The sequence below is a fragment of the Betta splendens genome, chromosome 6 (genome assembly GCF_900634795.4).
Source record: "Betta splendens chromosome 6, fBetSpl5.4, whole genome shotgun sequence".
In the NCBI taxonomy this organism is placed as follows: domain Eukaryota; kingdom Metazoa; phylum Chordata; class Actinopteri; order Anabantiformes; family Osphronemidae; genus Betta; species Betta splendens.
The window spans coordinates 10,386,613-10,409,478 of NC_040886.2; the positions used below are offsets into that span (position 1 = coordinate 10,386,613).

A 22,866-nucleotide genomic window follows, 5' to 3' on the forward strand; every position below is an offset into this window, starting at 1 on the left:
AATCGAAAGAAGGAAAGAAACGACAGATGATGAGTGGGGGAAAAAAGCACATAAATCAAGAAAGATGAAATGAAATGAATGTTAGTTTCATGCAGAGTTCATAAAGTAAAAAGTAACTGTAATAGTCGCTACATGGAATTAATACATGACATATGGTTGAGTGGAAGAGAAGGCAGCCAATAGCGCTTTAAATCTGTCCAGAAAGCATAAATGTGATGAAAACCAGACGGAAATTGACACAGAGTGACTGCAAGACCTCACTACCAGAGCTACGTCCAGAAACGCTGTGCGACCTGCGCTCGTGCCTTACGTTTTCGTTGTTATCGAAACACACGTCCGGCCCTTTGCGGTACCTGGGGTTCTGAGCCAGCTCGCATGGATCTGGACCCACAGCTGAAGGTTGGCTCTCAGGAAAACGCCGCTCGCCATCAGCGTCGCACATTTAGCATTTTAACGGCAACAGTTAGATGATGTGCTGACTCCTAATTTCCTTGCCAAAGGCCATTTGCAGCTCCAGCTCTTGAGCCTTGGCTCGAGCTGCTTGGATTGTTCTCCAGATGTTAGCAGACCTTCAAATACCATTAAATGGCGATTAAAATAAAATGATTACACTCAGAAATGCAACGCTCCATATGTGCATGCTACTAAACAACTACTAAAGGAGTTGTCATCTCTAAGCCATGATACATGTGAATGCGTGTGTGTGTGCATTCAACGCTGCTATTAGCCAGAAGGAAGCCATATTCAGCGCACAACGATATTCTGAAAACACACACATTGAACACTGCACATCCACATCATCACATCGCTGTTGTTACCCTTAATTTAACCTGATGGTAGCATGAAGCCCACGTGAAATCTGATCTGGGCGTAATGTGAGAGCGGCTTTCATATGCCGTGCATCTGGTTTACTGGTCACCCGTGAACATTCAGCGGGGACCTACTGCAAGCTCCTGAGGTGTGTGTCCTTGTATTGAAGGTTTAAAGCGCCGCTGTCAGACGCTTGATGGATGGAGGGCTGGGGAGCAAAGAGGAAGTCCGATGTAATGTTTGATTTTCACGAGCCGAATGAAAGGATACAGGGTTGTTCGGCCTGTCGTAACGGTCTGGGGTCACATGACAAACACGTTGCCTTGGCATCAGTGATCAGGAAAACCAGGTTGGTGTTGGGCAGCTTCTCAGCACGATACATCCTGGAAAGAACAAGTAAATGTAATCACATTCATATAACATGGTCCTAAGATTATAATGCCATTGTCTCTTTTAACCCTTTAACCCCCCAGTTATCTGGGGTGTCTTTTAGTAATATGATGTAAACTATTAGAGCACCTAATATCTAATTATGCATAATCATCTATTTTTTCTCTCTTTCTATAGATATATTTCTTTACAACTCTAATCTGAGTTATTTGTGTTATTCTGTAAGTTCTACAGTATATTGATTTATATAATAATATTCTGTACCTGATATCAGGAAACTGTAATCTCCAATAACGACATTTAATGACATTTACACAGTCTTCAGTACTCTAAGTAATGCGCACCTCTTCCCTGTTCCTGCTTTTTTATGGCACTTGTGAATGTTTCTGTGTCTGCAGTTGTTAACGCTGGGGAGCGAGGCACCAGACACGTGGGACTCATAACACCGAGTAATTACAGCCATATTTAACCCCCTCAGACAGCCCAAAGTGACAGAGAATGAGGTTAGAGCAAAGCAAATGTGCAATGGTCCGTGATTGTGTATATTAGGCAGTCTGAAGCACGGCCAGAGAGCGAGGGAAGAAAAACGGGATAAAAAAGCTTTTGTGCGTCCCGCTGCAATTCCGGCCACTGACAGATCAAGGTAATCTGTGTCTGATCAAAACTCATCAGAAAACAGCTGCCTGGAATCAGGCTGGAAAACAAAAGCAGCCAGAGAACTAATACTATTCCGGACGCGTCCCCACAGACCATTAAATGGAAAGATGTTTAGGAAGAAAATACAATTGATGGAAAGGCTTTAATAACCCGTGCAGGGTACGAATGGAGCGCTTGAATGGGAGCATGGTCACAGTATGCACACAGGTACATGAACACTGCACCTCGAACAGTTTCCACAGTCCAGCACCCCAGAATAGGATCTTTCTTCATTGTCGAAGAAGTACTGAGTCTGCTCCGTGATGCAGCTCTCCTTAAACATGGCATCTGGTATGTCTTCATCTGTTGAGTCCGCTGAGCAAAGAAGAAAGTTGTGAGTTAGTGTTACAACCTTAGTAAAACTAATGGTTAAATCATACAGCCACCGCCTCCGTAGCTCACCTGCCTCCAGTTGATTGGGGAACATGAGACTAAGGAAAAGCTGTTGAAGTATTGACCTGAATGCAGAAATTGAAAAAAAGTCACATCTCTGGTCAACGATTCTTTGAACTGAGCAACAGACACACATCTGCCTATGGTTAGTAGAGTGTCCGCTGCAGCAGTGAGAGAGGTTCCACAGGTAGCGATGCAGCCTAACGTTGTGCCAACTTCATTCCTCACCAGCGTGCACTCCTACATCCTCCCATACAAACTCCTACCCTCAAGTACAGATCGACTCCCACTCCGAAAGACACGCGCAAAACAAGCTGAGGAAGCGAACGTGCGCTCACCAGGCAGCACTGGAGGCCCACCAGCCAACACTCAGCAGGTCTGCAATGGTAGGCTGGGGAAGAGGAGCCAAGGGAAGTCATAGAGAGTCAGTTCCAAAATGAGTCAGTCGGAGGATTTATAGGTTCCTGCACATGCGTTTTCATGCTAAATGACACTAAAGAATTGGATGTTGATGTCTTAATAGGGCGTCTGTAAGGTTTCGTGCCATAAACCTGGTAGTTCCTTCACTCTGCCCATCTCTGAGTGTGTATTTCCTGACCAGGACCAGAGGTGGCTCTGTGAGGGGCCTGTTTACCTTCAACAATAATTGAACTACGACACAAATCGCACTTAGACGGGATTGACTAAAGTGGCAAAATATAAAAAAGGGAGCTGGAGTGTGTTAACATGAACCAGAGAGTCATAGAAATGTACCAGAATGCCCCAACGGTGGATTTAGCATGTGCAGGGACCTTTTTTGAAGTGTATAACCATATACAGGGGTAAACAACAGCTTGTCTGGGTTAGGATCTGACCACGTAGATGGAGCGGGGTCCCGCTGCAGCCTTGCTGTCCTTCTCTGGGTCACAGACAGACTGGTAGTCATAGGTCTTGTTGAAGGAGTACAGGGAGGTGTTCACCAGGTTGATCATCAGCACTGGATCCACTTCGCCAAAGAACTGACCAATCTGAGAAAGTGATAAAACACGAAATCTAGATATAGTTGAAACCAGAAGTTGTATAAAAAGACATTTTATGGGCAGCAGTGACTGGATAAAAATATAGGGTGTACAGTGCAAGCAGAACCAAGTGCTGCGTGATCCCAGCGGACACTAAATGTATCACAAGATGTGAAAACAAGACTGGAGGGTGCTTCTACGAATACTTGAAGAACATAAACCATATTCCAGACGCTGATGGCCGAGCGGATCAAAGACAGCAGATGTCCTGTCTTGAGTGACGTGAAAAGTTGAAACCCGCAGAATAAAACCCAGTGGAAGAGCGAAGTCAAAGCAGCAGAACGAACTAGTTGCTCACTCGGGGGACTCACTTCACTCCAGCATCTATGACAGACTAACACCCACCACAACCTTTCCTTTGATCCTCCTCCAGTGGCTACTGCCCTAATTTATCGGTGACAGGGATGTACTGCTGTCCTGCAGGAGCTCTCAAACAGCTCGGAGCTAACGTGGCATTCTCATAACCTGAGTTATAAGCCCTTTATTTGACCTCTTTATGAGATTGATGGATTGCTCTGACAAAAGTAAGAGAGGGCAAAGGTAGAGAGGAAGGAAATATGATGCTAGCTTAGCCTGTGTGCATGGAATTTATCTGATTACTGGCCAGTTGGAGAGAGACAACTTTTGAGTTTGGTCCATAGAGTTATAATACTGTAATTACAGAAATTAAAGTCTGTTTAATGGCATCTCACCAGACTGATGTATTCCTCCTGATTGGACATGAGAAGGAAGCCTCCATCGTCCAGAATCACACAGTCGACGTGCTGCAGGGTGATACAACATTGTACTACTATATCTCAAATATTTAGAAAACTTATCAGTCCCACATACATCAACATGTTGCACACCAGGTTGTAGCAATAATGGTTTCTGTTGTAAGATACTATGTTACAGGAGTTAACAGCACAGTTTCTATAGGGGCAAAATGTCATGAGATTACAGTAAATAAACAGGATCTGCACCTTGTCATTCCGGAGACAGCCACAGATCTCATCCTTGCACTACAACATAGGAACAAGAGCAAGAAGAACAGTAGCTCAGTGTTTCACAGAGCAAGAGAAAGGAGCAGATGTAAAGAAAGCAAAGCTGTAAACAACTCACATTCACTCTCAGAGTAGCGTTAATGAAACTGTTCATCCAGAAGGAAACGTTTAGTTTCACTCCCACCACTACAAAACAAGGAGGTAGAAATATGTTAGTTCCCTGTCTGGTAACTATTTTCATATTTTTTATGTCATGAGAAAAAATAAGAGTCTGGTGTTAAGAAGACTGACCTGCTGGTTTAAGTGTGACATCATCGATGGTGAGGTCCACCGATTTGCTCACTAGGATGCCTGTGTCAGAAACAGGCTCCCTGCCCTCTGCTGCAATGGAAGGACACACAGGGGACGAGAATCAGTAATTGTGGCAATTTCACTGAAATAACTTTGAAAGCTATTCGGTCAGAATGTGACCCACAGTTTAAATAAGAATAATCACTACCCATTTGAAGGAATTCCGTGAATTTCTAGCTACTTCTGCCTTAGACAAGTGGAATGGAGTACAGGCAGCCAACACTGTAGCTGCCTGCTAGATAGATCAGTGGAGACAACAGGAAGTGCACGGGGCAGGAGGACGAGTGGAGAAAGTCACAGCGGGAAAACGAGAGGGATGAAGAGAGTGATATCGGAGGCCGGAGGGTGTGATCTCTGCCAGGAGGGCTGGGGCGGCGTCCAGAGGCAGGAGAGGCTCGGCGCCAAAGCATGGGGACGGGCTGCGCGCACGGCAAAGTGCCCGTGCTCGAAGGTAGAACTCACCTGTGAAGGACGGAGCTGTGAATATATAAACGTCATTGTCCAGGGTCCTCTTATAGAAGCTTGATTCATACGTCTCAGGGTTCTCAGTCCAGTCTTCCCCAGCGCTGAAACATCAATACAGTCATGTAATATAATATATGGGCCATTACAGGCATTAAGCATAGCATAGGTTAAATATGTTTAATCTGTGTAAAGAATTTATATTTTAATCTATAGCCAAATGTTACTCAGTGAAATAAGAGTCGCACCCAAAGCATTGATGTATGAAAGGCCTGATCCAATAAAAGCAATAACTGATTGTATTTCATGTTTTATAGTAGGAGGAATATACATTCGTCTTCAGCTGGAATGCTATGTTCTGGCAAAGTGGAACCTCCACATGCAGCTCAGACAAAAGTAGAAGTGAGGGAATTGAGCTGCAGTTACTGAAGCTGCTGCATCTGTGGATTTGACCCGCGTCCTGCGCTGGCCCGGCCGGCGCTGGAAGTTCTGCTAAACGAGTCTAAGCTTCCATGTTCTGTGAGAGAACCCAGCGGGGCAGGTAGGCGAAGCAGCCAAACGGGGCTCAACCTAAGAGCATTACAGTCTGTATCCATTTCCCTCTCGCACATTCACACCAGCGGATCCTTGGCCCAAGCCGTTGCGCAACGCCCGGAGTTAACGCCGCGAGTGTAAGTGAGAAGGAAGCGGGGCCGAGCACCTTCTTGGATGGACTCTGGTGATTCCTCCATCTGTGGCCACGAATCTGGCCACGGTCCCGTCGCTGAGTACATGGAAAACAGCAGATCAGACATCAAAGTCAATCACGCTGACAATTATTGGCAAAAAAGTGTTTGTGAAGTGCGAGACCGAGCTGCAGACATGACACTAATTGTTACGCGTCCAGAGTGACTTGTCTCTATTTCTCGTAATCTCAAACAGACACCCCTCAGTGTGTGCGTTCACGTGGGTTCAGACCAGAGGGCACTCCATGAAAGGGAGACGCTGATGGAATGATTTCATTTTCCTCACAAAACAGCGCGTCTTGGCAGACAGCGCCGTGGCTGGGTGTGATATGCATTCTGCGTTCTGCTTTCATCATGTTTCAATAGTTGGAGACGGGAAGGAAAAGAAGGAAAACTCTGGCTCCGCTCCTCAGTAAATGCAACACGTATCTCTATTTAGGGAGACATGCGTATTTTTAACAAGTACAGCGAGACAAGATTGTTTAAAGCGAGGGAAGAGGCAAAAAAAAAAAAAAAAAACTGGCACTCACACAGTCTGCTCATCCCAAAGCTTAACCAGCTCCGCTGTCAGGCCCGCGTCCAGGATCAGTCGACTCACCAGAGACACGTTACCTTAAAGACGAGACACATTTAAATGCGTGAGACGTCTCAACGCCGCGGTGCCAGTGCTTAGTGGATGGACGGGGGGGGGAATGGAGGCCTATCGCTGGAAAACCCAGGCATGGACAATGAATAAGTTATGATTTGGACTCGCACAGCAATCAGTGCGGCTGAGTAGTGCACTTAACCCGGGATCATGAATTAGATCTGTTGCTCTGGCTAATAGAACGGAGACGTGTTCCATGTATTCAGCTTCTTGGATAAATGTATTGTTGTTATCCGTGGGTGACTCTCAGATGTTCAAGCTGTGGGAGGTGAAAGTGGTGAAGGTCCTTCTTTCTGTTGACAAAAGCCCTTTTCAGGAACTGTGAAAGCACAGAGTGCTTCTAGTGAGTGTTACTCTACGTCAACAACGTATAAGAAGACTCAACAAACTGTTTAAACAGAAGTGCGAGAGGCATTAATTCTGAAGTAGAGTTGTAAACCTTGGGTTAAACTGCATCTAGAAGCCCAAATCCATTAGCTCAGGACTGGTGGTATGCCACACTAGATGCATTACATTATGACAAATCCAATATTGTGAGTCACTGTGGAGCATGACAGCATCAGGCTTCTAGGAAACCCAGTCAGTGTGGCTGACGTCACCCTGCTCAGATCATATCATCAAATGGCCAAAGTCATAGTGTGACCTTCTGGTCACGGTGAGATCAGACTACCAGTAAAACACACCATGCATGTAAACATACCTCCAAAACATCCACTCGCATTAGCTCACTCGTCAGGATGCAGCCCGCTGTCCGCGGGCTTGGGTTCCACGGTGCGTATCAGCGGCACCGTTTCCCCCGCGTGAACACAAACCGTGCCGAAACCTGACATCACGACCGAAGTCGACGCGTGACTCACATGCATCCGGGGTGTTCCTGTCAATGAACTGGTTGAAGTCGAGGAGGAACTGGGTGTTGTTGGGCGACAGCCGGAGGTCTTTGCAGTATTCCCTGGAGAAACAGTGCCGTTCACTTCCCCACTCTGAACCTTTGTTTGATCCTGTAGCTGTTTGTCACTCACCGCGGAGCGATGTAGGTGTAACCGAACTCATCGAACCTCTCCAGCTGGATGGTCTCCATAGCTTTGGGACACACATGGAAGCACATTAAGCCTGCACAGTGCTCACCCAAATGTCACAGGATGGAGATGAAGTGCACAGATGTCCAGACACACTTAACTATTGAATGGACAGTTGCACTTGTGCTACAGCCGCATGAACTGTGGGCACAGCCACAAAACTCACAGACTCAAAGTATTGGACCGACACGAGGATGGAGGTGCAGTGGGAAGACGTGACTCCAGTAGGAAATACTTGCCTCGTTGACCTGTCGTGACCCCGGGGAAGAAGATGAAGAAGAAGAAGGCGACGCAAAAGTAGGAAAAAGAGAAAGTGGAAAGAGACTCGTTCATCAGCTGTAACATGAAGTCATTTGTTGGAAAAGATGATCAAAATTGTGACTGTTCCTCACGACACATAATGAAGCACTGAGCTGCGGTGAACCACAATTAAATCTGCTAGACGAGAGCACAGGCATGCGAAAGCAGGTTAACACACAGTAGTGATAAAGGAAAATTCCTCCCACTCTTTGTCTTCACCGGCTCTGGATTTGATTTAAAAGCCTGTCTGGTAATTCTTATCTCATAAATGACATGACAGGCATGAATGGCCATCCTTCACTGCTCTCTTAAAATGAAGACATTTTGGACATTGCCTTTAAAATATATTGAGTCGTGTGGCGCAGTCTGCAAAAACTATTACTGAGCTCGGAGTTTCCTCGGGGTCATGGAAATCTGGTGCAGGATGAAACAATGTCCTTCACATAAAACATAACAGACAGATTCATTGTCCCTCTGTCTCTGTGGACTGGGCAGGGTGTCTCTATGTCCAATTGCTTTCCACACTATACGTTATTTTTCCTCTTTCTTGTTCTTTACTTCTTTGTCACCATCTCTTCAACCGAGCTGTTAGGTCATTTATTCTGCAATGCCGCATTCCTGCTATAGGGGTGAAAAAAGCCTGAGTTCATCTGCTGTATCATGCCGTCGGTTGGGGAGTCTCCCTAATGTGTTGGAAGGACAAGCGATGGCAGGAACCACCTCCTGTAGCTGTGTGCTGGGATGGATCGAGCTATTGGTGGTCTGGCTCCACTGTGAAACTCGATACGGCTGTACAGGGATCTTAAGAGTCCCAAACTCTCTATCGGAGGGGTCTGTGGCACAAAGGTACGGTGTGTTGCTTTCCTTAGGAGGTCTGTAAATGTTCTGACAGCCTTTATGGCACGGCGACGGAGTAATTACTGCAGAGAGTGAGTGATACGGAGGCTGAAGCAATAACGGCGTCATTAGCAGTTAATCCTAAGGGGCGTCGCATCAAAGCTATCAAAACTTCCAATAAAACCAGATGGCTTTGTGCTGAGTCCAGTGCGCTGCTGCTAATTATATCCCCTGATTAAAGGGAACACCACCTATGAAGCAGTGATTCTCCACATTCACGCATCCGTTCATCTAGCGGCACAGTCACAGATCGCTGCGTGTGATTGAAAAATGAGAGCATGCAAACGTGCGGAGACGAACGGGAAAACAGAGAAGGAACGAGTACTTGCCCCAAGCAGAAGCTGTGAAATTCCAGTGTAGTGAAAAGAAGAGAATCATTTTATCAGAATAAAAGCAATCACTTATAGAGGCACACAGTATATATATATACAGATATGAATGTTTGTCCTTGTGAATAATGAGAAAGTATTTGCTAAATTTTGAGCCATGAGGAGTAAAACATCCTTGAAAGCTGTAATAAAGCAACTAAGAAAAACGATGGCGGGAGAGTCATGAGAGGTTCACACATTCAATTAACAGGTATGTTTAATAAAGCACAGATACTGTAGCAGAGGGAGATTTGGGAGGAAGAAGCTGAAAGACAAGGTGAGAGGTCTCATCTCCTCCCGAGCCGAACGAGGGGAGCAAATAAGCCGGTGAAGCAGATCAAAAGAGCCGGGGGCTTTGGGCTGAGGCTGGGAGGGAGGGAGGGGGAGCATGACGGGGGTGCGGGCGACTGACCGGTGCGTTGCAATAAAAAAGACAAGCACTGTGGGAATCTGCTGATCTGAGCAGAAAACAAAAGGAGTGGCTGGGCTTCCAGCTGGGAGCTCCCGTGTACTCACACATAGCCTGCTTCATGTCGTCCCCCAGGTTGGCCTGAATGAAGTGCTCGCTGTATTTAGGCAGAACAAGAGCCAGGCTGCAGAAAAGACACACACGGGGAGATGAGGGCAGAGTCTCGCATATGATTTCACACACAAAGTCGTTCAGACGGAGACGCTGGTGCTCGGTGAAACGCATGAGTGATCGGAGGGTGAAGCCAGATGTTCCAAACGAGAGAGTGACCCCTGTTGGCTGAAGTGGAGTCCTCCATCAGCCACCAGACAGCAGCTCACCTGTAATCTGTCCCGTTGACTGGTGCAAATGTGTAGGTCCTGACCCCTCTGTCTATGTACCTCTGCCAAAGACATACACACCTGATCTTTAATACCGATGTCAGTGGATTTCATTTTGTACTTTTTATGGTTAAAATATTCTAACAAACTGTAACAATGTAATGATGACAATAATATTTACTGTCAGTGCATTAAATTCTGTATGAACCAACATCTGTATTTTCCCATACCTCATCCTGGGTTTTCACCAGCGTGTGAATGGTGCTTTCTCCCGTCTCGCCGTCAATCATCATTCTCCTGATCTACACGGAGATAGAGAAGGAGCAGATTCACTGAGTGTCGGCTGATTTAAAAAGCCGTTCACAGCATCACCTCATGGTTACCCTTTGAGCACAGCAAATAAATCTCGTGCAGGAAATGGTCATGATAGCTTTATGAGGAGATGTGAGGCATCTGGGTACCTGAAGAAACAAAGTGTGTGTGTGTGTGTGTGTGTGTGTGTGTGTGTGTGTGTGTGTGTGTGTGTGTGTGTGTGTGTGTGTGTGTGTGTGTGTGTGTGTGTGTGTGTGTGTGTGTGTGTGTGTGTGTGTGTGTGTGTGTGTGGTGGAGTTCTAATCTACACGTACCGTACCTGCACTTTGATGTCATTCTCCAGCTCAGCATCCAAAAAGTCGAGGGTTACAGGCTCCTGGAATTTCGGGTTCTGTGGGGAAGATGAATAAAGGATATTTCAGTCTGAAGTAAAGCACTGCACTCAAACCAAATCTACCAGCACTTAACAGGATCTAAGCGAACAAAATATTCAAGACATTTATCCTTAATTAGCCTGAAAGCTATTTTTACTACGCAATAACCCACACTCGCATACTGTACTGCACCACTTTTATCTGAAGCCTGTTGAGTTGATAGAGCAGAATGGTCTGAAATGCAACGGAGCGTTTTACGGTTGTTATTCATAGATGGTTTCTTACCATCGAGGGGAATAACCCTCTGCGTCGTCCCACATCGCTGGACAGCGATCTAATGTGTTTAATTCAGGAGCAACGCTCATTATTTCCCCCAACATATGAATTTAATAAAACACGGAGCATGAAAAATGGACAGCGCCATATGGCGGCGGCCTGACAACACATGTGTGACACCCGACAGCGGAATCAGATTTGATCCAAAGTGACACTGGACCCTATTAATGTCCTCTCTTAAAAACCCTATACGTCTGAGTGGCTTTATGGTGGAATAAAATGGTAGCAGTAATCTAGTGCCTCTCTATAAAGCGGCAGTACACGGAATCTGATACCAGTGTGTCCCCCACAAAATGCAGGGTGACGTGGTGAGAGCATATTTGTCTTCGTATGGTGTTTTTTTCATCGTTTGTCATGTTTCCGTGTGTAAGACTTAAGTATAATAATGATTTTTAGCAACAGAACAAGCAAAGTTTAATAAGAAACTAAATGATTTGTGCTTGGCTACGTACACAATAATAAACAAACTACTCAATTAATCTGCTTGAACTGAGTTCCTTACATTGGATGGAAAGTGAAAGAAATGGAGCAGCAAAGAAAAAAAAAATATGATGAAGACGAAGCACCTCAACAGAAAAACGAGAAGAGACAGAATAAAAGATCAAGAGGAACAACACTGCGTGATACAGAATGAAACATCAAACGTACATGAGTCAGACAGGGGAGCGAACGAGAAGCACCAAAACGGGGAAACTGGATGGTGTGAGCAGCAAAGTGAAAAAGATTAAACGAGGAATTAAAATTGAGAAAAGACAAGAAAACAAAAAAAAAAAGTAGGGAGGAAGAGAGAACAGGCTACATCAGTGGGGGATTTGTTGAGGAGAAGTGGGATGTCAGATCAAAAATAAAAACACTGCTGCAACGGGGGGGGGGGGGGGGGGGGGGGGGGGGGGGGGGGTTGGGGGGGGGGGCTTGAGTGATGAATATGAAATGTATAGAAGCATAATGAAATAGAGAAAGATGCACCACAGGAAGAGAAACAGACAGAAAGAAAGAGAGAGAGACAGAGAGAATGTAGCAAGCCCTCAAGGTTGCCATCAGTATTCACACCATCTCCTATTAGGCTGATTCCATGTGACAGTGAGTGATTGACAGACGGCCTGTGAGCCTCACACACACAGAACCCAGGGCGGATGGGAAAATATTATTAATAATTGCAATGTTGTTTTTTCTGCTTTTTTTCTGCCGGGATGAGATCACCCGACGAGGCTTTTGTGAATGTGTGAGTTATATCACTAGGGCTGCTCTAAACAGCACACAGAACACGGTGTCTACACTACACAAGTGTCTACAGGAACGACGTCGCCATTCTACGTCTACGCCTCTACGTCCTCACCTCATGGAACGTGACGGCATACTTATTATTCAGCCGGAGCTTCCTCCTATGAATCCTTTTCTAGAAAATCACAGGAAGGTTCATTTTTGTGGGGGTGGGGGTGAAGGTCTGGTGCTGCCGTGATGTCAAAATCAAAGTTGTTCACATATGCAGCTTTAAGTGTTACAATCTGAGTGAAGAGGGTGGGGGGGGGGGGGGGGGGGGGGGGGGGGGGGACGTCCTGTTCCACATCCAGGGAGGTCCTGCTCTGAACAGATGCAGAACTGGGTCCCGCGCAGCCGCTGAGCGGCCTGTCAGGACTCGCACGCCTCGGGCTGAGGCAGTCGCTGACAGGTGAGCTGGAACCTCTTGTGGGGTCAACTCTAATTTTTACAGGGTCGGACCCTAATTCCTGCCAGTGGCTAGAAGTCCTGCCGCATTTTATGAAGGATCGGGGACGAGTCGGGGCCTTTGGCAGGTCAAATGCGGCAGAACTAAATTGGTGGCATGCACCAGCTTGCTCTCCTTCATATTTCAGCTCACAGCCTCGAGAAGAAACTGATATTTAAATGGATCCACAAGAAAGCTAAAATGTTGTACCTTGAATGCACTTAATTTGCCACATTGCTTGAGGTATTTCACAAAAATACTTCATCTGCTGCTGTGAATCATAATCCAATGAGGAGCCCTCACAACCCCTTAATATCTGGGGCTGGAGCGACGTTCAGGGACACGTGTCATACCTTTGGCTGGAGATTAGGGTGCAGCAGGACGTATCCATTGGGATCAATGGCAAAGTAGTATCCATTTGGACCAATCTGATGGAAAAGAACACATGCATAATACCATGAAGGACGCAGACTCAAGAACAACTACAATCAGAGCTCGTGTAGACGAATCACGACCTTCACTAATTACTCAGGAAAAAGTCTGGAGTCTTTACGGGTGAGAAGATCGGGGAGATTAGGATCGATGTTTGTGTTTGCGTGTCGGCATGTGTGTTCAGCTCACTGTGAAGCGCGGCGTGAGCTTCTTAATGTCATGCAGAGACACGTCGATCCCCATTACGCCAAGAATCAGCTGATTCTGGTGCTGGGAGAGAGAATCAGGGGACAAACGCGACGGCGTCATTATCGGGTCCTGCTGATCGCACAGCGGGCGCGAAAAACGTGCAGCGCTTTTCACCTCTCCGTTCCTGTCGTCCTTGGTTTTGGTTTTGTTGAAGACGGGCAGCGTTCCTGTGATGACCAGACCCAGTTCCTAGAAAAAAAACGACAAGTAACCTCAACGCGTGAAAGCAAGAAACAAGAATGAATGAATGAATGTTAATAAGTTACTCAGACCAGAGCGTCCAGATACACGTTGGTCCACTGGACTTGTTTGGCCTGCTTGTCTGCCAGGACCATGGGTCTCCCCAGCACGTCCAGGTACTCCTAAATCGGACGAACATCACATGGTCACATGCAGAGAAAGCACCGAAAATAACAGACGATGCTGTAAAATTACCTGTGTGTTTATTCTAATAGCGCCGATGGAAGGAATCTCATAGAAGTAACCTGCACCGATGAGCAGGAGAAAAGCTTTTACAGGACATTATGCACTGTACAAAGGCCCTACTGTATATGCTCTACATAAAAATGAAGAATAATTGGCACAATTTATGCAACTTCCAGAATCCAGCTCCCAAAAAAAGAATATTTCTGATTCAGCAGAAACAGTGAAGCCATTGTTAATAAAACATGCCGTGGCAGCATCAACTAGACTGGAAGCTGTGAACTTTACTGCTATGTGAATGCGACACTGAGCCAACCGAAGCTACTTATAAGGTGAGGTGCAAGCAGTACCTTTGTTGGAGCAGGCCATCCACTGAATGGGTCCTTTATCATAGTTGTGCTGTCCTACTGAGAAGGTGAAGATCCTCACCTGGAGCAGGAGGTCACATCAGCAGCTTCTATCATGACTTGTGACGCGCAGAATGTGCACCACACAATATATCTGCAATTAATGATGTGCGTGTGTGTGTGTGTGTGTGTGTGTGTGTGTGTGTGTGTGTAGGCATGTATGTGTGTGGGTTTGCAGGAAACCTCATTCGCCCTGTGCATAAACCTTTGGGGGTGAGGATGTACGCACGGATGTTTCATCCCAAAGGGAGCTCCAAAAAGCTGAGGCTAATAAAAGCGCATCCACACGCTGTAGATAAAAGCGCTTCACAGAGTGCAGCAGGGCCGTTCTAGAGCTTGTGCCCAGGGTGTGAGGTCTCTACGTGCCTTTTTGTCAGCGTTGTATTTCTCCAGTATGGCCTGAGCCCTCTCCTCCCCTCCGTCCGTAAACAGCATGATGATCTTGTTGCAGTTTGCCCTGCTCACGTTAGTCTGCAAAGAGAACCAGCATTATTCCTGTTATTTATCGTTCAGCATAAGCGACGTTACATCAAAGCGCTGCTCGTGTCAAGGAGGTCTGTGAATGTGAGTGGTTCAGTTCGTTATGGCCAACATTCACAGGAAGATTTAATCAGACGCCTAAACTTTGTTTAACTTGCTCCCAACCATTTCTGGTTGGGAGCTATTCGGTGTTTGTCTAACACTGTCGCCAGTGCCTGGAAGATGTGGCTTTAACCACCAGGTGGCAGTGAAGGCCAGGCCTCCGTTTCTACAGGAACAATGGCAGCAGCAGATAGCGTTTAGTCCAAACTTATACATGTTGTGTTCTCAGGCACGTAGCGTAACGTAGCGTTTCTGCTACGACGGCAAATCTTACGGCGGAGAGCTGTTCAAAGGCAAACTCGAAGCCTTTGGTGTAGTTCGTGATTCCTTTGGCTGTGATGTTCTGCACAGCGTCCTTCAGCACCTTCTTGTTCCTCACGTTGGCTTGAACCAGATGGTCAAAACAGGCCGTCTTCTTCACCCTGGTGTTAAACTTGGACAAAGAGGAAGGAAAGTAGTCATGACCCACAGACTCATGTGTGTGTACAATATGCGGTACTGTATGTGCGGTATTATACCAGTGCAGGACACACACACACACACACACACACACACACACACACACACACACACACACACACACACACACACACACACACACACACACACACACACACACACTCCCACCTGGCCTTGGCTGTTAACAGGCAGTGGTAAACAGACACATTCATCAAGCTCCACTAATTGCTTCACATCCTCGGAGCTCAACGATTCGGTACCCATGGAAACAAGATTCAGCTACATAAGAACGAGGTTAGGCAGCAGCGCCGTGGTTTTTTTTTTTTTCTTAAAGGTGAGACCTTCTCATTTCCACCCCACGGCACACATATGCTCACAGACTCCACCCAGCGTTGAATAAAGGCCTCCTTACATGTTCAATAGGTGAACCAATATTTAGATAAAGCAGAAAGGACAGGCTCACGATGATGAGAGGGTATAGCATGGCAGAGCATACTGTAAACCACAGTGAATAAATGATTGGAAAGAAAATAACACATAATAATAGTGCATGAAGGACACGGGGCCGCAGAGTAGTAAAGCAACCCATCTATTGTGTTGCAGAAGTCTTCTAAAACAATATTGCACCTCATCGATCTTAACTAATCAATGTGACTATGTGAGGTGGCCATCGGGGAGTCTGAAAACACTGATCCGCACAGACAAGCAGCCGGGCAAAAACCGAGGCCGCACCATATGTGTGCGTGGGTGCGTCCGCGTGTGTGTCCACGAGCCCGACAGCCTTGAAGTTCCCGGACTGACACTAGCCGGCGCGCGCGGCAATCTCGCGGCGGAAAGGGAGGGAAATCGCATTAACACGTGCGCCGCGCGGCCACAATGGGAGTTCACATAATTGGCCGCGCGGAGCAGACGGAGATCTTTTATCACACGGTGTATTAAAAGCCGGCGCGAGGAAGGTGAGGAGCAGAGAGCGGGAGGACAAAAACGAAAAACAGGGGAGTGTGAGGAGACGGGATTCGAAAGGAGACGAGCGGGAAGCGGCGTCGCACGTAGAGAATCACATAATATGTGACACGTCGCTCAGACAGATGCTATTTTAATGGAAAGTCAATAAAACATACTGTGCAATTACAAAAAAATATATCCTCGCTACTACAAATTCCTCTGTTCTGTTCTGTTCTGATCCTATTACTGGAGAGCTTTGTGTGTGTGTGTGTGTGTGTGTGTGTGTGTGTGTGTGTGTGTGTGTGTGTGTGTGTGTGTGTGTGTGTGTGTGTGTGTGCGTTCGTGTGCGTGTACTTTGCCAATGGATTAGCGATGACACAAGAGAGAAGGCTAATCTTCAGGCCCTAATCCCGCCGGACTGCCTGTTACTCTCTTTGGCACTCTGGCTCGTCCACTAGACTGATGCTAACAACGCTGACACGGACTAACGCGGCTGAACAGGCTGACGGAGGCGCGCTGTGGCGGGAGGGAGAGCGGAGGCGAGCGCAAAAAACAGGGGAACGAGGACACAGCGGAGGAAAGGGTGGGACGGAAGAGCCCGCGGCGTTCTTCTGACCTGCAGCAGCTGCTGAGGAAGTGTGTGAGCGTCTTGCAGGACCAAATGCCAACCTGGACCCTGGGCTACTGCTAATGAGTAGGGATTTATGGGTAATATCAGAGATGAATGATTTAGTGTCAGGTTACAAGAGCCTGAGGGCCAGACGCAGGGCGCTGTGGGTGTGATGGACTGTATGAGTGATTGACTCGGTGGCAGAAAGAAGCAGATAAAGACAGAAGGTGACAGAGAGGAAGAATCATTTGTTTGGGGCAGTGGTGGTCAAACAGGCCAATAAACAAGCCACCGAGATGACCAGACGTGTCAAATAGTGAAAGGCAGTAGGAAAACGAAGCAAACAAAGCAGAACGGGAAAAAATGTAAGTCATAACTGGAGTGAACTTGACTCTTTGAGCTAATGTTTCGCTCCGTCTCACTTCCCCAGACACCCGCATCCACACAGGCCGAGATCCTTGACAGATTCCGATAATTGCAGAATCACAAGTCCACCGTGAAGCAGAATACATTGTGTCCAAGACAAAGGGTCCCCGGTGGGAGAGGAAGCGGCAGCTTTGTGCACGGAGAAGGGAGACGGCTCCCATCTCTGTGAAGAGCCATCTCAATAAACACCTCCACACAAACCCCCTCTATGCATCAGACACTCTCCTGATTGGCTCTTTGTGTGGAAAGGCCTGGAATCCGTGGCCATGGAATGAAACAGTGGCAAAAAAAAAGAAAAAGAAAAAGAAAGAAGCTGCAGAAAGTTGCGGTTATTGTGTACAGGAGAGGACGGGCGGTGTGTTTACAGGGAGATCACTCACTGACACGGAGATGAATGGAGCTGTATGTTGGGATGCTGAGAGGAACTGCACGGCAACATGATGAAAGGAAAAAGTGATGGAGAGATCAAGAGGGTGATGAATGGGTATTTCTTAGGGTTCACTCCAGTCAGAGGTCCAGCTTTAATTCCTTTAGGAGCAGTGGGACTGAGCACACACACACACACACACACACACACACACACACACACACACACACACACACACACACACACACACACACACACACACAGGTAAGGGGCGCGATGGGGGGATGTAGTGCAGGGTTTTAATCCTGTACAGCAAATAGGGCAGTAGATATTTCATTTCAGCTTTGTTGCAGGGTGGTCAGACCTGACAGAAATCCATATTTCATTACTCGTCATCCATCTTTCTGTCTGTCTCTCGCGCGACCGTGCAGCGTGTGCCCGGCGCCCGGGTGTGTGCGGGCGAGTCTTTCAGCGTACGAGGCCATTCGTACAGTAATGGTCCCCTCTCTCTGCAGGCGTCGGGGGGGGGGGGCTCAGCGATACTCACGTAAACCACGTTGACATAGTCGTCGTCAGACAGCGTCTCCAGCATCTCGCTGACGGAGGTCCTGATCAGCTTGAGAGTCAGGCCAGACACGCTCCCACTCCTGCAAGAGGAAGAAACAAAAAACACCTGACAGATTCTCGCTGCAATCTGTCTGCTCGCTTGTGGTCCTGGGAGATTTCGCTGAATGTAATTAGAGATGCTTCCTCCTTGGGAAATAAGCTACATTATGTGGAAAATCTGGATGAACATGCATTAGAATCAGGGGAAATCATGACTGATGGAGGCAGGTCATGGATCAGTGATGTTGTGATGTAACTCACGCGTCCACGAGGATCAGCATGTCTTTGGGCGAGGCGGCTCCTTGAATGTACCTGGATAGGTTTTATTAGACAGAAAGAGAAGACATAAACATAACATAAACAATCACATCAATCAATAGTACAAATCCTAGCTCTCAATTCTAAACTACTATATGAGTGACACTTTTCTTACCACGGCCTCCTGCGAACGTCGTACAGGTCAATTTTACTCGGGGTTTTACGAGCGTCCATCCAGGGAGAAGCTTCAGGAAGAAATGCAATGTGTGTTGATTATATGTGAAATGACGTGTGCAAATTTATGGCGATACGCTGTGTCACACTGGGAACAAAGGCCACGTGTAGTTTCAGAAAGACAGTTGTTGTGTTGGACAGAATTTCTGTCTTTAACATGTTTCTTGCTCCCTTAAATTATTCATGAGGCGGTGAAGAGCAGGAAACAAAGCTCAAATGTTCGTGTGACATCCGAAGCGCAGAGCACTGGATCCCGCCGCCTTGACAATGATCAATCGCCTTCTATCTGCGCGCTTTTAGCGGGGGACGCCGCGAAAACAAGGCGCGGTGAGAGCGCGTGAGTGCCTCTCATGCAAAGCAACAAAGAGGAATACATTTAGGCCCAATGAAAATTCATGAATATTGGACATAAACTTTTCCCATAAAGCTGTATGGAGTCAATGATGACGGGGAATCTCATGAATAGAAATAGCTTGGCAGTAGAGAGCGGCACCGGGCTGAAGCAGCCAAAGATAGTGTGACACCACATACTGTATAAGATCAGCGCAGGTGGAGCCATGCACATTATTTACTCAGCAGACTGTACTGTACGAGAGGCGAATCACAGGATGTTTGTACTTGTAATTAAAAACCACAGCGCTGCACCTTAAGTCAACCCAATGATAATAGCATCCTCCAATGTGGTAAGAAAGGACTCAGCTGCACAAACACCTTTTGGTTTTTTTTACCTGGGTAGTAGCGAGCCAGACCTGTAGCGCTACCAAACACCTGCCAGAGGAGCGTCGGGTCGTCCTCCCTGTTCTTCCTGAACACGTCCTCCAGCGACTTGGTCCAGTTGAGCTCGTTCAGCACGATGGTGGCTGGAAAAGGCCCACACACACACACACGCAGTGTTATGTAATGTACATGTATGTGTATGTTCTAGTTCTTCTGGCTCTAGTATGATATTCTGACAAATAATTTGCACTTAAAAAAAAAAAAAAGAAACGTGAATGTGTGAAACACCTGATAATCTGTGTGCGCGTGATTGATAGTGTATGTTGTGAAAGGCAGCAGGCATTATGGATGTAATGACACAGCATCCAGACAGCTCAGCGCCACATAACACTCACCATGATGGATGGACGCAGCATATGCTGCCCCGGCTCCATCTTTGCTCCGCGTGTCTCTCCCCCGCTCCTCATCTCTCTATATTTAAACCAAGGCAATACTGCGCATACGCCTTTCACATCTGCCCGTGTCTGCGTGCGGGTGGACGCATGCGCACGCGCGCGTGAGATGGATCGGCGTCCTGTATTGACTGTGGCGTGGCTCATTGATGTGCAAAGCAAATACTGTTCATTTGCATGCATGCCTCTAGAGGGAGAGTTAATGAAGCCTGGGTTGCCAGGAGTCCATGTTTTTTTATTACGCGCAGGCAGCACATGCGATGCTCATTCACACAGTAACGTATTTTCCTCATTAAGTGCTGCATTTAAAACAAAATAAAGTGGGGGAAAATGCTAAATTACCAACAGTGAAAATGGCGAGAGTGAAGACTAATTGAGGCAAACGGGTCCAGTATGTAGACAGTCATGTACAGTTAACCGCTAATAGCTTTTTCAGCTTTCCAGTGACTAAACATGATGAGTTAATTGCATGCAGACTAATAACAACAAACACTCAGAACACAATAGGATGACGCAACTTAAGGCAGACATTGTGCGTTGAGTTGTGATGCTTCCAGTGCCTTTTGTGCGGCTCTCGGTACCCTCCGCTCGCCATATTGCCACTGACACTAATGAATTCCCTGGCTGCACTCAGCACGGCTTTGATGCCACACTGAATCTGCGCCCAGTGACAACTTCATCTCAGTACCACGTCCAGGGTGCAATAAAAGCCACCAACCCATCCAACATTAATTAGCTTCACCTCGCTGTTCCCACGGCTTCAAATATGGACAAACAGTCGGCGGCTTTTTGTGCTAGATCGATAACCACGTGCTCGCGTTTAGGTCCGATCTGATCTCCAATAAAGAACAGCTCATAGCCCCATTAGCTTCCGTTAGCGGTGGACAGGAGTGCAAAGGTGTCGCCACTTCCCTTTTAGTTACTGCAGCTCCACCTTCGCTGAAGCTGAGTAGCCGGAGCCGGAGCTGTGATGCTTCCATCAAGGTAGAGAAACGCGTTCGTAAAGTACAATGAGTAAAAAACTGGATATAGAAGTGTCCATGAGAGGTGCTGAACTCTAGAAAACTTTTCTATTTGAATAACAGACAACTGTGGATAATATTCTACTGTACTTCTCTCCGGGATCTTCCTACTGTACATGAAACGACTAAACATCCAGTAGATGTCCTCATGGCTTGTGCGTTTCCTTCTCTCCGTCTAACTCTCTGTCACCGTCTCTCTGTTGTTGTCTGAGTCTTACTGTCTTTGTGGCTGATGTTGTTTTCTTCTCTAACACCTACGTGGAGCTTGAGTGGCATCCTGAAAGTGAGGAATATCACATTTAGTTTGTAACCCAGCCAAGCGCGGCTGTGTACTGTATTTATAATTTCTCAGCTTCTGCATCCGAACGCAAACGCAGTGAAATCTGTATTTGTTTTTGAGCATCTCTCCCCCTGGTTCTCTGTCCGTCACTCGACCAACACATGACTTTTGTGCTGATCTTTCAGTCGTCTGAACGTCTCCTTTCCGTCCTGGGCTCATCTCGCACATGTCATGTGCTGCCTATACGGGGTGATTTCATAAAGTTGCCTCCTACTTTACCCGGAAAATCCAATTTTCTCCAGCCGAGCAAAGGCTATTCCTGGAACATTTATAGGGTGGAGATCAAATTGGAGAGTTGAAACCTCTATAACGTCTGAATCGTCCGTCTCCTTATTTTTCTCCAAGAATACGAAGTACCTCCCTCTGTGTGAACATGTGTGTTCCACACACCCAGCACAGTGTCTTCCATACAGGCACCCTCAACCTGAAGCCTAAACCTTGTCTGTAGTGCAACCAGTGCTGGCACACACACACACACACACACACACACACACACACACACACACACACACACACACACACACACACACACACACACACACACACACACACACACACACACGTACTTTCTTTCATCTTGTTCAGATCAGACTTGGATCGCTTCCAGCGGCTCTGCATATCTATGCATACTCATTACAGGCTACCAATAAACAGCATCTTTGACAGAATAGGAGTGTGAGGAGTCACAGCACCCAGTTCGTCAGAAACATGAGAGTGAGTTTTTAAAAGCGTGCTAATAATCCAGGCCTGTGCTCGCCCTCGTCCTCTGTTCATGCCGGTGTGTCTGGGGCCAACACAAAAGGTGAAGAGCGTAACCTTGGGCCCAGACTGTTACCCAGCAGGCTGGAGGCCATGCCTCCATTTTGTCATCCATCCAAGTCACCCCACTGTCCGCTAATTACTAAATATCTAAACGCATACAGGTGCATCGCTGGCCTGCCCAAGTCAAGCAGCGGCGCTTTGTTCACGTTGGAGCTGTTCTTAAAACAAGGCCCTCATCACTCCGACGCTCTCTCATTTGAAATCGCACTGTGGTAAGAACGTCACGAAAAAGCTTAAAAAGTAAAAATAGAATTAAAGAAAAGCTGTTCAAACATACAGTGATACATAATTCAGAACACAGTTAAAATATTCTACGGGCCGTCCTTCACTCATTGACATTCAGCCTGAGCTGTGCTAATGTCAGAGGGAGTCTAGAGAATCAAATTATTCTTAACCACTCAAGGTAAATGTCACCACATGATGATGAAATGATCAGAAATGGGGCACAAACACAGATGTGTTATATGTGTATCTGTCAGTATTGACCAACCCCAGACAAACCCCATGAGGACAAACATACACAGCACACAGATTCATTAAACATAATGTAATCAGCCGTATTGACATCAGAATAAAAAGAACTGTGGAAAGTATTTTGCTAATAAGTTTGTAGCAAACTGATCCTGTACGTACAGTACAGGATCAGTCACCGACAGCACATCTGCAGCATTCACCACTCGTCTGTCACCTTCAAAATCACTTTTTAAAGACTGTAAAACCATTTTTATAATGTTCAGTGTAAGTTCATGTGAGGTTGTATCCATGGTTACAACAGGGATTTTTGAGTCAGTGTGTGTGTGTGTGTGTGTGTGTGTGTGTGTGTGTGTCTGTGTGTGTCTGTGTG

General features: G+C 46.7%; 1 protein-coding gene and 1 long non-coding RNA gene across 5 annotated transcripts in view; one reads left to right on the forward strand and one right to left on the reverse strand.

Moving 5' to 3' along the window:
- The window catches only part of LOC114857742 (uncharacterized), a 110,931-nt gene extending 100,379 nt beyond the window's left edge, over positions 1-10,552 (forward strand). Inside the window, exon 3 of the long non-coding RNA XR_008694892.1 lies at positions 9,700-10,552. This is a non-coding gene — a long non-coding RNA (uncharacterized LOC114857742). The remainder of the gene's footprint in view (positions 1-9,699) is intronic.
- The window catches only part of LOC114857729 (voltage-dependent calcium channel subunit alpha-2/delta-1), a 41,120-nt gene that overhangs the window by 3,967 nt on the left and 14,287 nt on the right, over positions 1-22,866 (reverse strand). For 3 of the 4 annotated variants that reach the window (XM_055509415.1, XM_055509414.1, XM_055509412.1), the window contains exons 7-37: positions 19,398-19,529; positions 18,611-18,680; positions 18,439-18,489; positions 18,119-18,218; positions 15,039-15,197; positions 14,549-14,653; positions 14,126-14,204; positions 13,788-13,837; positions 13,625-13,714; positions 13,467-13,541; positions 13,293-13,373; positions 13,025-13,099; positions 10,576-10,647; positions 10,175-10,246; positions 9,945-10,006; positions 9,672-9,748; positions 7,534-7,594; positions 7,372-7,463; positions 6,399-6,480; positions 5,844-5,906; positions 5,144-5,247; positions 4,622-4,711; positions 4,449-4,516; positions 4,310-4,348; positions 4,040-4,111; positions 3,144-3,296; positions 2,628-2,680; positions 2,299-2,354; positions 2,082-2,211; positions 1,081-1,193; positions 311-393 (exon numbers count right to left, since the gene is read on the reverse strand). In XM_055509415.1, coding sequence (XP_055365390.1) covers positions 311-393; positions 1,081-1,193; positions 2,082-2,211; positions 2,299-2,354; positions 2,628-2,680; positions 3,144-3,296; positions 4,040-4,111; positions 4,310-4,348; positions 4,449-4,516; positions 4,622-4,711; positions 5,144-5,247; positions 5,844-5,906; positions 6,399-6,480; positions 7,372-7,463; positions 7,534-7,594; positions 9,672-9,748; positions 9,945-10,006; positions 10,175-10,246; positions 10,576-10,647; positions 13,025-13,099; positions 13,293-13,373; positions 13,467-13,541; positions 13,625-13,714; positions 13,788-13,837; positions 14,126-14,204; positions 14,549-14,653; positions 15,039-15,197; positions 18,119-18,218; positions 18,439-18,489; positions 18,611-18,680; positions 19,398-19,529 — 2,609 coding nt within the window. The remainder of the gene's footprint in view (positions 1-310; positions 394-1,080; positions 1,194-2,081; positions 2,212-2,298; positions 2,355-2,627; positions 2,681-3,143; positions 3,297-4,039; positions 4,112-4,309; positions 4,349-4,448; positions 4,517-4,621; positions 4,712-5,143; positions 5,248-5,843; positions 5,907-6,398; positions 6,481-7,371; positions 7,464-7,533; positions 7,595-9,671; positions 9,749-9,944; positions 10,007-10,174; positions 10,247-10,575; positions 10,648-13,024; positions 13,100-13,292; positions 13,374-13,466; positions 13,542-13,624; positions 13,715-13,787; positions 13,838-14,125; positions 14,205-14,548; positions 14,654-15,038; positions 15,198-18,118; positions 18,219-18,438; positions 18,490-18,610; positions 18,681-19,397; positions 19,530-22,866) is intronic. The other variant, XM_055509413.1, reaches the window with a different exon arrangement.